Source organism: Nomascus leucogenys, chromosome 9 (assembly GCF_006542625.1).
Source record: "Nomascus leucogenys isolate Asia chromosome 9, Asia_NLE_v1, whole genome shotgun sequence".
Lineage (NCBI taxonomy): Eukaryota > Metazoa > Chordata > Mammalia > Primates > Hylobatidae > Nomascus > Nomascus leucogenys.
In genome coordinates this window covers 61,294,526-61,309,038 of record NC_044389.1, presented here as the reverse complement: position 1 = coordinate 61,309,038, position 14,513 = coordinate 61,294,526, and the positions used below count along the sequence as shown (strand labels likewise).

General features: G+C 38.2%; 1 protein-coding gene across 1 annotated transcript in view; it reads right to left on the bottom strand.

The window, feature by feature from the left end:
* The window catches only part of FRAS1 (Fraser extracellular matrix complex subunit 1), a 458,426-nt gene that overhangs the window by 48,047 nt on the left and 395,866 nt on the right, over window positions 1-14,513 (bottom strand). The window contains exons 56-60 of the mRNA XM_030819038.1: window positions 13,779-14,123; window positions 11,544-11,704; window positions 10,973-11,120; window positions 5,957-6,162; window positions 290-446 (exon numbers count right to left, since the gene is read on the bottom strand). Coding sequence (XP_030674898.1) covers window positions 290-446; window positions 5,957-6,162; window positions 10,973-11,120; window positions 11,544-11,704; window positions 13,779-14,123 — 1,017 coding nt within the window. The remainder of the gene's footprint in view (window positions 1-289; window positions 447-5,956; window positions 6,163-10,972; window positions 11,121-11,543; window positions 11,705-13,778; window positions 14,124-14,513) is intronic.

The window sequence follows — 14,513 nt, the reverse complement described above, 5'->3', positions numbered from 1 at the left end:
AATAATGATATTAAAAATACCTATGAATTTTTTGGATCTCTGTAGAGGGAGATCATTTGCCACCAACATTTTATATAAATATTCAGAGAATGTTATCAGTAGGCATTCTTAAAGCACTTTTATTTTTCAAAATAAAATTAGTTAATAACTAATAATTAGTTAAACATCAGTTTAACTAATTATAGTTAAATATAAATCAAAATAAAATTAGTTAATAACTAATAATTAGTTAAACATCAGTTTATGTCCCCTCAACCTAAGAGTAACTAAAGATAATTTCTTCTGTTACCATCTTCATCATTGGATATGGTGATGGTGGCCATGTTATTCTTTCCAATTCTAGCTCCACTCCAGTGGTTTCCAAGAGGAAGGCCGAGGTAGACTCTGAACTGTTCCTCTGGCTCAAACATGGAGTCATCGTGGATATAGACCGTACAGTTCTTCACCTAGAGCCAATGGCACAAGACAGATTAAAATTTTCAGCAAGATATCAGTGATTTGCTTGGTTTTCCTAGAAAATTATTTTTCTTCTTTATCGCATCAAAAAGTCAACACAAATTCAAAAGGATCCAGTTTCATTTATAAAACAAAATGTTCAAATTTAACAGTTCACGCTTGAGTGGGAACCACCTATATGTGGAGACTTGTATTAGAACATGCCAAACCATTTTTAATTATTGGTGATGAATTATGAAAAACAAGATCAACAAAACAAAGAACCCACAAAAAGCATATGTAGAACATCTGTGTGTGTTCCCTCATTTTTTTTCTGGGCTGCTTAATATATTTTCACATATTAAAATAGGTAGATTTCTGATGACGGGGGTTTAACATACTGATTAAACTTCCTGGAGAGTTGAGTAACACTTCTTTTCCTTTGTAAAGATTGAAGTCTTATAAGGAAATCAGAAAGGCTTTGTGTTAGGCTAAAGATACCTTTAAATGCCAAATAATTTTCAAATCTGCTGCCAAATGATATCGCATCTGAAAACTGCTGAGTACAGAAAGTCTGAGACTACAATCCAAATCCCTGTTTGATGGAAAGAAACCAAGTGTTTCTCAACAGAATATTCTCTATTGAGGATTGTATTTTTGAGAAAATGTAAAATATGGTCACAACATTTCAGATAACACAGCAGCCTCATTAGTAGAGTCATGTGATGTAAAGGAGGATATTTTTAGTGGGATCATTTTAAATTCACTATTCTAACATATTGCAAAGGATATATGAGTAGAGAGAAGTTTCACTCTCATACTTCCTAAGTCACACTAAATGGTGAGAGAATATCCCTGTGAACATTTATATGTGACTTGCTAACCTGATTTTAAGTCCCTGAAGAATGTTGTTTTATTTTCCTCTACCACATCATTTGTATAAGAATTCCTTATAGAAAGCATGAAGTTAGCAGTGGCTTTTTAGATCTTAAAAAAAATGTTAGTGAATGACAAGTTTCAAAGCATATGCTTAGCAAGCAAAATAATAACAATAATAAAGGTTCTAAAATGTGCTTAAGAATAATGATAGATTGTCATGTGGGTTACAGACTACTAGACTGTATTTTCTTTATAATTTTATTAAATTAAAAACTACTTCTTGGATAAGCAGAGAATTCTCTTTTGAACTTAAATACAGACATGTAGACTCAAAGCTGAAGATGGTATCTGTAGTACATGTATGTGTTTTAAAACACATTTCAACCTGTCACCAGTAAAATTCTCGTAAAATATATAACTAAGACAGGCTTTTATGAGTCATAAATGTGTAAATGTCATGAGTGCCCCAAAGAAGGAAGCTATCACTTTTATTTTTGTAGTAAAGATGAACAGAGGAAGAATCTAGGGTGATCTGTGATGGATACGTTTCATGCTAAACTTCAAAAGGACTAATCATAAGGCAAAAACTGGATACATTTGATTATTTCAAAAGTGAAGGCTTCTCATCAACTAAGAACACCATAGTCAATGGTAATAAATAAGTGACAGAAAAAGAAAAGGTGTTATTAATACCCAAAATGTCTAAAACTGGCAAGGAATTAATATTTGGGAAATAAAAGAAAGTACTGCAAATCAGTGAGTAAAAGATAACACAATAAAATGAGACACAAAAGATAAAAATAAACTTATATGCTTATTGGAAACCCAATAAGCTAACAAGCATATTAGAGAATTACAAATTAAAATGAGATATAACTGTATACATATTAAATTAGCAAAAATTCAAAAGATGAGTAATGCTATGTTTTGAAGAGAATATAGGGTTATAGCAACCCCCATGCACTTCTAGTGACATTCTGGAAAGTATTCCAACAAAAGTTTTTCAAATTAAGTATATGCATGTCCTTAGTTTATCAATTTTGCTCCTGATTATATATCCAAGAAAATTCTCATTCGAGTCTGTAAGTGGACATGTATGAGGATGTGCACTGAAGCATTATTTGTGATGACAGGGTGTCAGGAAGCTGGTGGGTGTGATCACTGAGGTTCCTCACTGTCTCTTGCTGAGAATGCATGGGTAAAATATAGCAGACACATACTGATAAATATTTGTCCCCTCCATATCTCCTGCTGAAATTTGATCCCCAATTATTGGAAGTGGGGCCTGGTGGAAGATGTTTAGGTGATGGGGACAGTTCTCTCATAAATGGCTTGGTGCCATTCTCACAGGATTGAATGAATTCTCTCTTAAATCCCATGAGATACGGTAGTTAATAAGAGTCTGACACCTCCCTACCCTCTCTCTTTCCTCCTCTCTTGCCATGTGATGATGCCTGCTCCCCTTTCTCTTCCGTCATGAGTGGTAGCTTCCTGAAGCCCTCACCAGAAGCAGATGCTGACACCATGTTTCTTGTACAGCTTGCAGAACTGTGAGCCAAATAAACCCCTTGACTTTATGAACTACCCAGCCTCAGGTATTCCTTTATAGCAATGCAGATGGACTAAGACACATACCATAAAATATTATGCAACAGTTAGAACCAAAAGATTACATGTAAACCTAAACGACATAGATCTCAAAACATCGCTGAGTAAAAACAGTAAAAGATGAAAAAAGAGGACAATAGCATTTTTAGAAATTAAAACTGTATACATAAAACAACAAGCATTTCTTAAGAAGAAACACAAGTTAAGAGATACATATTAAACACAATAGATTGATGAGCAGGGAAAATAATGTGGCTGGAGAGTAGGGGTCAAATAAAATGAATAAAAAAAAAAAAAAAGAGTAAGAGAAGGGCTTAGTATTGACCGATGAGGATGTGTGCCTTGAACCAAGGGATACAATTGACTCAATCATCTGAAACTGAGATTTTAAGATGGGGAAAATGTGATTCTGATTCAATACATACTTTTGACATACACTGAGGTTGCAGGCTTTAACTCTGTTGCAGACATGTTTAGTGGTGAGTTTCTTTTTTTATTATTATTATACTTTAAGTTCTGGGACACATGTACAGAACATGCAGGTTGGTTACATAGGTATACATGTGCCATGGTTGTTTGCTGCACCCATCAACCTGTCAGCTAAATTGGGTATTCCTTCTAATGCTATCCCTTCCCTTGCCCCCCACCACCCAGACAGGCCCCAGTGTATGATGTTCCCTTTCCTGGGTCCATGCGTTCTCACTGTTCAACTCCCACTTATGAGTCAGAATATGCAGTGTTTGGTTTTCTGTTGCTGTGTTAGTTTGCTGAGAATGATGGTTTCCAGCTTCATCTGTGTCCCTGTGAAGGACATAAACTCATCATTTTTTTACAGCTGCATAGTACTCCATGGTATATGTGTGCCACAGTTTCTTTATCCAGTCTATCATTGATGGGCATTTGGGTTGGTTCCAAGTCTTTGCTATTGTGAATAGTGCTGCAATAAACATACAGGTACATGTGTCTTTATAATAGAAAGATTTATAATTCTTTGGGTATATATCCAGTAATGGGATTGCTGGGCCAAATCCTATTTCTGATTCTAGATCCTTGAGGAATCACCATCCCGTCTTCCACAATGGTTGAACTAATTTACACTCCCACCAACAGTGTCAAAGCATTCCTATTTCTCCACATCCTTTCCAGAATCTGTCGTTTCCTGACTTTTTAATGATCACCAGTTTAACTGGCATGAGATGGTATCTCATTGTGGTTTTGATTGGCATTTCTCTAATGAGCAGTGATGATGAGCTTTTTTTCATTTGTTTGTTGGCTGCATAAATGTCTTCTTTTGAGAAGTGTCTGTTCATCTCCTTTGCCTACTTTTTGATGCGGTTGTTTTTTCCTTGTAAATTTGTTTAAGTTTCTTATAGATTCTGGAATTAGCCCTTTGTCAGATGGATAGATTGCAAAAATTTTCTACCATTCGGTATGTTTCCTGTTCACTCTGATGATAGTTTCTTTTGCTGTGCAGAAGCTCTTTAGTTCAATTAGATCCCATTTGTCAATTTTGGCTTTTGTTGCCATTGCTTTTGGTGTTTTAGTCATGAAGTCCTTGCCCATGTCCTTGCCTTGTCCTTGTCCTGAATGGTATTGCCTACATTTACTTCTAGGATTTTTATGGTTTTAGGTCTTACATTTAAGTCTTCAATCCATCCTGAGTTTATTTATTTATTTTTCCTTTCTGGTGGCAGATTTTTTTTTAATTTTATTATTATTATACTTTAAGTTTTAGGGTACATGTGCACAATGTGCAGGTTTGTTACATATGTATACATGTGCCATGTTGGTGTGCTGCACCCATTAACTCATCATTTAGCATTAGGTATATCTCCTAATGCTATCCCTCCCCCCTCCCCCACAACAGTCCCCGGTGTGTGATGTTCCCCTTCCTGTGTCCATGTGTTCTCATTGTTCATTTCCCACCTATGAGTGAGAACATGTGGTGTTTGGTTTTTTGTCCTTGCGATAGTTTACTGAGAATGATGGTTTCCAGTTTCATCCATGTCCCTACAAAGAACATGAACTCATCATTTTTTATGGCTGCATAGTATTCCATGGTGTATATGTGCCACATTTTCTTAATCCAGTCTATCATTGTTGGACATTTAGGTTGGTTCCAAGTCTTTGCTATTGTGAATAGTGCTGCTATAAACATACATGTGCATGTGTCTTTACAGCAGCATGATTTATAATCCTTTGGGTATATACCCAGTAATGGGATGGCTGGGTCAAATGCTATTTCTAGTTCTAGATCCCTGAGGAATCACCACACTGACTTCCACAATGGTTGAACTAGTTTACAGTCCCACTAACAGTGTAAAAGTGTTCCTATTTCTCCGCATCCTCTCCAGTACCTGTTCTACAACCATCTGATCTTTGACAAACCTGGCAAAAATAAGCAATGGGGAAAGGATTCCCTACTTAATAAATGGTGTTGGGAAAACTGGCTAGCCATATGCAGAAAACTGAAACTGGACCCCTTCCTTACACCTTATACAAAAATTAACTCAGGACTTGGTGTCAATTAGGGATAACCCTTGAATGACACAGATTTGAACTGCATGGGTGCACTTAGATATGGATTTTTTTCCGTCTCTACTCCTGAGACAGTGAGACCCTCCTCTCCCGCCTTCTCTTCAGCTTATTCAATATGAAGACAATGAGGATGAAGACCTTTATGATGATCCGCTATTCCACTTCCTAATAACATTTTTTCTCTAGTTTATTTTATTGTGAGAATGCAGTATATGATACATATGACACATAAAATATGTGATAATCAACAATTTATGTTATTGGTAAGGCTTTCAGTCAACAGTAGGTTATTAGTAGTTAAGTTTTGTATGAGTCAAAAGTTATACACAAATTTTCAACTGTGTAGGGAGTTGGCACCCCATCCCCTGCATTGTTCAAGGGTCACCTGTAGTATACAAAATTCTGAGAATTTTTGGAATTTATATAAATGACTTCATTACAGACACATAAAGACAAGAAGAGAATCTCATCGCTCAGCCACCACCAATCCACTTACTTTGTCCCCTTTGAGAAATGTAATCCGTGAAGAGTCTGCATTTCGTCTCTCCTCAAAGTCCTCCATGACCTGAGCGGAATGGCTCTGAGTATAGCACCTCACTGATGACTCATAGCTCAGGTCTCCGCTCCGAGTGATAGGGACATGCAGGACTCCCTCCTTCTCCTTCACTAGGAGCAAATCTTTGGCAAACTGCATGCTGGGCACTAGGTGGGCAGACAGAAAGACAGAGGCACCGTTAGTGGAAGACAGGGAAGCAGTGGCCATGGTGCTTGTCAGCCTTCAGCAGCTACTTTGGCAGGTGAGCTCCACCAAAGCCCAAGGCAGGCTGACAAATCACAGGTGGCAAGCGGATTCCAAAGCATGGTTGTTGCTCTCAGGACAAGGGAACTGCTTCTACTATAAGTGTGCATCCAATGAAATAGAACAGATCAATTTTGTACCTATCTTTGTACAACTTCAAAATGCAGTCACCATCTCAAATATGAGCAGGTAATGCAAGTCAATAAATGGGATAATTGTAAGAAAAATTTTGATGGTGCAAGAAAAATTTTGATTATTATTTGGGTACTCAAAAGACTTCACTGTCCTAGGGCTACAGTGAGGAAAACAGCAGTGCAAGTCTGGTGCTAAATGGCCACTCACGTTGGTCTTGGGGCCAGAGAGACAATAGGAAAGAGTGGGGACATGAGTATAAAGGAAAGAGCAGGCCCTGTTTAAAAAGTTCCAGTCTTCTGTTTTCAAATGAAGCCAGAGATGTGGATTTTGATGACATAGCTCCTGAATTCAAAAATAGCAAACAAATAAAATAGTGAAAAAGAAATTTTGTATAAGCCAAAACTATTTGGGACAAACAAAGCATATCCACAGACTAAATTCGGCCAGAGGGTTCCAGTCTGTGAATAGTCTGCTACAGATGACTCTTCTTTTTTTTTTTTTTTTTTTTTTTTTTTTTTTTTTTTTTTTTTGAGACGGAGTCTTGCTCTGTCGCCCAGGCTGGAGTGCAGTGGCGCGATCTTGGCTCACTGCAAGCTCCGCCTCCCGGGTTCACGCTATTCTCCTGCCTCAGCCTCCCAAGTAGCTGGGACTACAGGTAGGTGCTAGATGCCTCTTCTTTTATAACTCAAATCCTCCTTTGACTTAAGGATGAGACCGTAGTCAAATCATGGTTAAAAACAAGGACTTAGGAGGAAACAGACCTGAATTTCCATCTCAGCCTTTCTACTTACCAGTTGTGTGACACAGGGCAAGTTACTTAGACTTTCCAAACTTTGGTATATTTTTCATATATAAATTGGAACTATTAATATCCAATATAGAATTGTTGGTAGAATTGAATTTAATGAGATAATAAATGCATGGTACTCAATATAGTATCTGGTTTACAGTGAGAACTCAAAGTTTGGTAGGAATTAATATATTATGGTTTCTATTTTCCTCCCAACTCCAGAATTCTCAATATGAAGAATCATTTGCTCCATATTAAGGCATTTGTCGTTCTGAGGTCAACATTTTGCTGACTGCTGGTTATTAATTTATTAATGAACAATGCAAAGAATCATATGTCAAAGCCTCCTGGGTCAGAACTAGTCTTTGGGTTAAAGCTGTAATCACCAATTTCCTGGCTGCCTCCTGGACACACCCCACCAATCCAGAAAGGAAGGAAAGGTGTGTGTTTGGGGATTGGGGGAGGTGGGGGAATGAGAGGAGGGGTGATAAGCACCCAAGCATTCTCCAAGTCAATGTATAGAAAGCTCTCTGTGACTCCAGAACTGTTGGCCCTGGCAAAAATAAAACCATCCCGTTAAACAAGTTAAAGGTCTGTTGTAAGGATTAGAGATAATATGTAAGATCTTTCTACCCTAGAATGTTCACACTGAATGGACTCAACAAAAGTTCGTTATTACTAGGAAGAAAGATAACCAGAAGAAGTAAGTACTGAATGCTATGCTGAGTTACTGAAATAGGTTTCGGGATTTCTTTCTCTGGGATAAGTTATTGATTAAATACATATTGCTGTAGCTTCTGTGAAAGAAAAAGAAAAGCTATAGCTTTTCTGAAAGAAAATTTTTGCTTAACATATCCATTTTCTAAAGTTGACAAACCCAATGCTCATCAATAAAATACTGAAAAATATTTAAATATAATTTTGTGTGTTGATCAATGAGGACTCTATGTGTTACTGGAGTCTTGTTGGTAAGAGTGATAAATGCCAGGTGTGTCAGGAAGAAAAGAAATCAACATGTAATGAAATTTACTGTGTGCCAGGTATTACATTAGGTATTTTCACATATTTTATCTAATTTAATCCTCACAACAATTTTGTAAGGTAGTTATTTTCATTATTTATAGATGAGCAAAATGAGGCTTAGTAACCTTAAGCTTCTGGCCTAAGGCTAAAGACATAGGAAGTGGTGGGGCTAGGATTATATTTCAGGACTTCAACTTTGTATTCACTTTCCACTTCATCAGAGGGAAATTAATGGTCATTTCATGCAAAAGAATAAGAAACAATTTCAAGAATAAAAAGTATAGCTGAATTTTCTTCTTTCCGTTTTACTTTCTTCTTTACTAAGAAATAAAATTGCCACTGATTCTACTTCTACGCCAATTAAAACCATGTAGTATATAATGCAAGGAGGATGAACTTGGAGTCAAAAGTCTGAGAATGCATGCTGGTTCCTCTAGATACTAGACATTGGGTGACCTATTTCCTCTGATTCTCAGTTTCCTTATCCACTAAATAGAAACAGAAGAAAGAGCATGGGGTTATGAGCAAGTGAGATAAGGCTTAATGGATTGCTTTGTAAACTTTGAAGTAACATGCAACATGAGATAATATAAGTGTCATAATCTTTTTCATGGTGTAAAAGTTACCATTTTGTGAATCACAAACCTAAATGTAAAACTTAAAGCTATAAAACTTCTGTAAGAAAATAGGAGAACATCTTTGTTACCTTGCGTTAGGCAAAGATTTCTTTGATACAACACTAAAAATATGATCCGTAATAGAAAAATGATAAATGAGGCTGCTTCAAAATGAAAAATGATTACTCTTAGGATGTTTGTTTACAGAACAAAAAGACAAGAAACAGACGTGGATAAAATATTTGCAAAATATAAATCTCTGTCCAGAATCTACAACAATGCAATAAAAGTAGGAAAACAATGCAATTTAAACACCAAAACCTTGAACAACCCAAATGTCATTCAATAGGTGAGTAAACAAATGGTGGTATATCCATACAATGAAAAGCTACTCTGCAATAAATGGAATGAACTACTCACATACGCAATAACATGAATGAGTCTCAAATGCATTTCCTAGTGAAAGAAACCAGATGCAAATCATAGATATTACATGATTCCATTTCTATGAAATTTTGGAAAAGGCACAACTTTAGGGCCAGAAAACAGATTAGTGATTGTCAGGGCTGGTGACTAAAGAGACACAGATGACAAAGGGGCATGAGAGAATTTTGTAGAGTGTTGGAACTGTTCAACATCTTGATTGTGGTAGTGGGCATATCACTGTATACATTTGTCAAAACTCACAGAACTGTACACTAAGGATGATGGACTTTCATTTATGCAAGTTGTGCCTTCATAAACCTGGCTCTAAAACAAATTACCATCATATTAGATGCATGCATGTATGTGTGTGTGTGTGTGTGTGTGCGCGTTGTATGTGTTTGTGTATATATATATACACACACACATAATTATATATATATATATATACACACACACACATAATTATATATATATATATATATATATATAAAATTTTTTTTTCTCCTGAAGGATAAACACACAAAAAACTGGTTAAAATGGTTGTCTCCAGTGAGGGGAACTGGGGGACTGGGAGATAGGGGTAGAAAGAAGACTTAATTTTCATAGTATACGCATTTTGCCATTTGAATTGTTTACTACTATATACATGAAATAAATGATTGAAGAATAAATAAAAACATCAAAGATTATCCGACTTGGCTTCTTGTTCCTTTTTTGAGGACTTCTCAGCTGCTAGGAGTTTAATCATGGGCTCTATGGCCAATCTCTGGGAATGCTAATGAGGGTCCTGCTGCTTTAGGTGGAAGATTTGACTTGATTCCACCCAACCCTAGAATCCACACAGTGGATTCTGAAGTTCTGACAATTCTAATTTTGTCAATTCTTCTGAGAAGCAGCCATCCTGTTTTTCCTCATGCTACTTAGGTTACATCTTCAGCAGTGACTGATATTTTCTTCATATACCTGCCTCTATTCATCCCTGCACATCATCTACAATACTGCCAATATTGGTTTTCTACAATAAAAAAATACATCACTCCTCTGCTTACAAGCATCCACTGCTACCCTTTGCTTATAGAGTCCTTAGGCTGGATCATAAGGCATCTCAGAACTTGACTCCAATCTCTCTTTCCATTCCATTCTTCTATTCACTCCCTCCCATGCTCAAAGCAAAAGTAAGGGTCTGCTCCCCAAATATGGATCTTTCAACACATTATACATTGTATTTACTATATCTCTCCACTTGAAATAGGTTTTCCTTTATTATGCATTAGATAGACTCCTATCACACCTGAAGACTCTGCTTAAATATAATCTCCTTGGTGAAATCTATAATTTCCCCCACTTGTAGTTCCTGTTCAGTTCCCTCTGCTCCCATAGTGCTGGATGTATAGTACTATTAGGTCATTTATCATAATTTATTCCAATTTCTCTTTTTAAGGGTCTGACTCCACAGTGAGACATTGAGCTTCTTGAGGACAGGGCCCAAGGCTTATACATCTCTTTGTGTCTGGCAGAGTACTGGAGATATCAATGGTTCTCTCTCACATCTACATACTCTGCTATGTAAAAGTGCAAATGCTCACATGTACACATATACACACACATATTTCTTGAATGAAAATGTGAATGAGTTCCAATGTCACATATGTGGATGTTAAAGAAAAAATAGAAATATACAAATATATTTGGAACTGCCAGCTGGCATCCCCAATCTCTTACCATCTTGGAATGTGTCATTAATTGCAATGACTGCCTGGAAGGGTTTGGTCAGTTCGGCTCCTTGTGCTGAGCTGAGGAAAACCACAAATGTCTCCAGTCCTTCAATTACTGGATACTGAGTGTCATCCAAGATAGTCAAGGTGCAATACTAGAAGAGAAATCAAAGCAAACTTTACAGAGGACCTACCATCTAACACCCATTTGCCTTGACTAGGGCAAAGGTCACAACTTGCCTTTCTTTGGTGCTTTTAAAGTAAGATTTTCTAATCCATAACATGATGATCTCTTCATTACATGCCACTCGGAGTTTGCTTTTAGATGTTTATATCAAACGAGTATAGTTTATATCCTGAATCTGTAAGGCTGGATATTTGATGCTAAAAATGTCACTAGGAGAGTTTTTAGAAGATCCCCCACTAAGTTTACTCTCTTGTTTATATATGTGTGTTTTTAAAGAAAGGGAAGATAGGAATATTGCCAGGGGAGTTTAGAGAGCTTGGGAAGCAAAGTAAAGACAACATTCACAAACAGACCTGTCGACTTTGTGGAGTCTGGACTGCTGTAAACGCACCTGTTCAGTGACACCGGGCCCAAATTCCACCTTCCGAGAGCTGGGAACGTAGTCAACTCCTGGTGTGGCAGAAGCTGGGTCTGAGGGCCGTGTTGCACACCAGACATATGTGAAAGTAGAGAGGTCAGTACCATGGCGGATAACTGGAATCTTTACTGTGCCTGAATTAAGATTCATAGAGATTTTAATGGTCAACTTTGAGCCAGAAAATCAGTGAGGTTTTTAGAATGATGTTCTCCCTCACTGCAACAGTGGCAGCTTTTAGCCCTTTCAGCTTGTCTAATCCAGCTTCAGTGATGCTCCTATGGCCCATCTGAGGTGAAGGCCTAGAGATGTCACTACCTGTCTTTTCACTGACACTGGGATCAAGAGAAGACCTAGAGAAGGGCTTCAGGGAGGTGGTGCTAGAGAGAGCCTTTAGGGGAGAAGGCTATTGTGGCTTCACAAGGGAGACTGCTCACAGGAGAACAATGCAGTTAAGGAGAGAAGGGTCTATTGCAAAACATCTCAAGCCTATTTAGGGAGAAGAAACTTAGAGCCTGGGGCCTCAGGGATGTGTCAGAAAATAGTCAATTAAGGAGGACCCAGCTAGGGACTCTATGGAGCCTGAAGCTGAATGTTTCTAATTAAATATTCCCAACTGGGTTGATTTCTCTCTTTTACCCAAGCACATGTCATGACTTAAACCGCATGTGCTTATTACTCATCTTAGGAATGAAGCTCATCTTACTGTCCACTGTGACATCATACTTTATAGTGTCCTAAAGATATTTAGCTATTTTCACAATCAAGGGCAGTGAAAAGCTTCATGAAAACCCTACAATTTTCAATCACCACATTTTCTAGCCAACATGCTGTGAGGTGCGATGTAGTTATGGCTGGGCATTTGATGTATGGGAAAAGAAACATGCTACAGTAGAAAGGTCTGGGTTTGAACCTAGCCTTGCCATTATATTAGCTGCTTAATTGTTGATGACTGACTTGGCCTCTCCAGGCCTCCATTTGCTCTTTTATTTAATGTTCTCTCTTCCATAGAATATTAAGTGAGAAAGCATGGAACATACATGGTATGGTGCCTGGCATTCAGTAAGTGCTCAAAAATATCTGTTCCCAGTGCTCCTCTAAATCCCTTCATAGAGGTGAAAGGCCTTGATCTGGCCCAGATCAGGAGACACTCAGCACAGCTGTTGCCCATCTGCCAGCAGTACATCTGCCTGCAGCATATAGAAGGCTTCAAGACCTTTGTGGAGCCACAGGTGGGAAAGGAGCCTGGGTCTCTGAAATACCACGTGAAAGTGACCTGCCCACCGATCGCTTTGGGCTCTTATATGAATGAGCAAGTTTCACTTTATGAAGACACTGAAACTTTAGAGAGTGTTCAGGAGCTAGCAGTACACTAAATACTTCACTTCCATCCTCAACATATCACATTCCCCCCTTTCACAAGCCCAGATGCTCAGCACCAGGCCCTCCCTCTGGACCACAGAGGTCAGCCCATGAAGCTCTAGGCTCTAAGCCACAGCGCTGCCTGCCATCAAGAACCAGAGCAAGCCTTCTATACTCTATCTCCATGACCTCAATGATTTTAACCTTTAGCTCCCACAAATAATTGAGAACACGTGAAGTTTGTCTTTCTGTGCCTGGCTTATTTCACTTAGCATAAGGACCTCCACTTCTATCCATGTTGTAGAAGGATGGTTACCAGAGGATAGAGCAGTGGGGGTGGGACATGGTGGTGGAGGGGGGGAGTGGGCGTGGCTAATGGGTACACAAAATAGTTAGAAAGAAGACCTAGTATTTCCTAGCACAACAGGGTGACTATAGTCAAAATAATTTAATTGCACATTTTAAAATAACTAAAAGAGTATAACTGGATTGTACATAACACAAAGGATAAATGCTTGAGGTGATGAATACCCCATTTATCCTGATGTGATTATTATATATTACATGCCTGTATCAAAATATATCACGTAATCCATAAATATACACACTTACTATGTACCCACAAAAATTTATAAAAAAAAATCAGAGTAAGAAAAGTGGATGGAACTCTCTATAGTAACTTCCATGCTTGGTCTTGGCCAAGCATTATATAATGCTTGAGACCAACAACGGTATCCCTGAGGAATGGCATTCTCAATGTCTCCAGGGTATTCTGAAACCTAAGGAGAAAACTGCTCAAGAAAGGAATCAGGAGACAGGTGAAGGAAACTCAGAGACACTCTCCATTACCTGCATCCTCACTGACCATGAAAGCCGTGTTGCCCAGGGACACAGTCGAGGCATCGTTGGGACCACTAATGAGCACCTTGGCTGTCGCCACCCTTCCAATGCGGGCATTGTCAGAGGCATCTGCCAAGGCAATCTCAAACTCTTCTTCCTCTTCATACTCGCTGTCATCAATAAGCATGACATCACAGGTGGACATGGTCACACCAGGCCCGAATATCACACGACTCACATCAGACATCCCTCTAGATTTAAAATCAGAGCCTGATTCTAGAGCATAGAGGCTACTTCCCATAGCTGACTTAGGGACTGTGTAGCAAATTGCAGATACAACGCTGCTTGCATCTCCTGAAATATAAATGGCAAAAAATCAAAGCATTTGAATGAGTGTTTCTCACATTTTAAAACCTCTGGTAAGTTAATGAGCTTGGTCCCTCCGACACAGTCCATCACTATTTCTGTTCAAACTCTGACATAAAACCCTCCTGAATTGCAGTTTCTTTTGAGCCTATGGTATAAACCACTTGAGGATTTAATATACCCCAGATACTTCGCCAAACAACTCAAAATGGATTTCCTATTCTGTGAATTTTGTGCTCTGTTAATTCGCAAGACTCATTGCCCACCATCTAAGACCACAGCAGGTGGAAACATAAGACACATATTTGGTACTTTAAGTAGGAAAGTAATTGTGTCCTGAAGGTAGTGCTATAAGCACAGTTCACTGCCTTTCTGAAT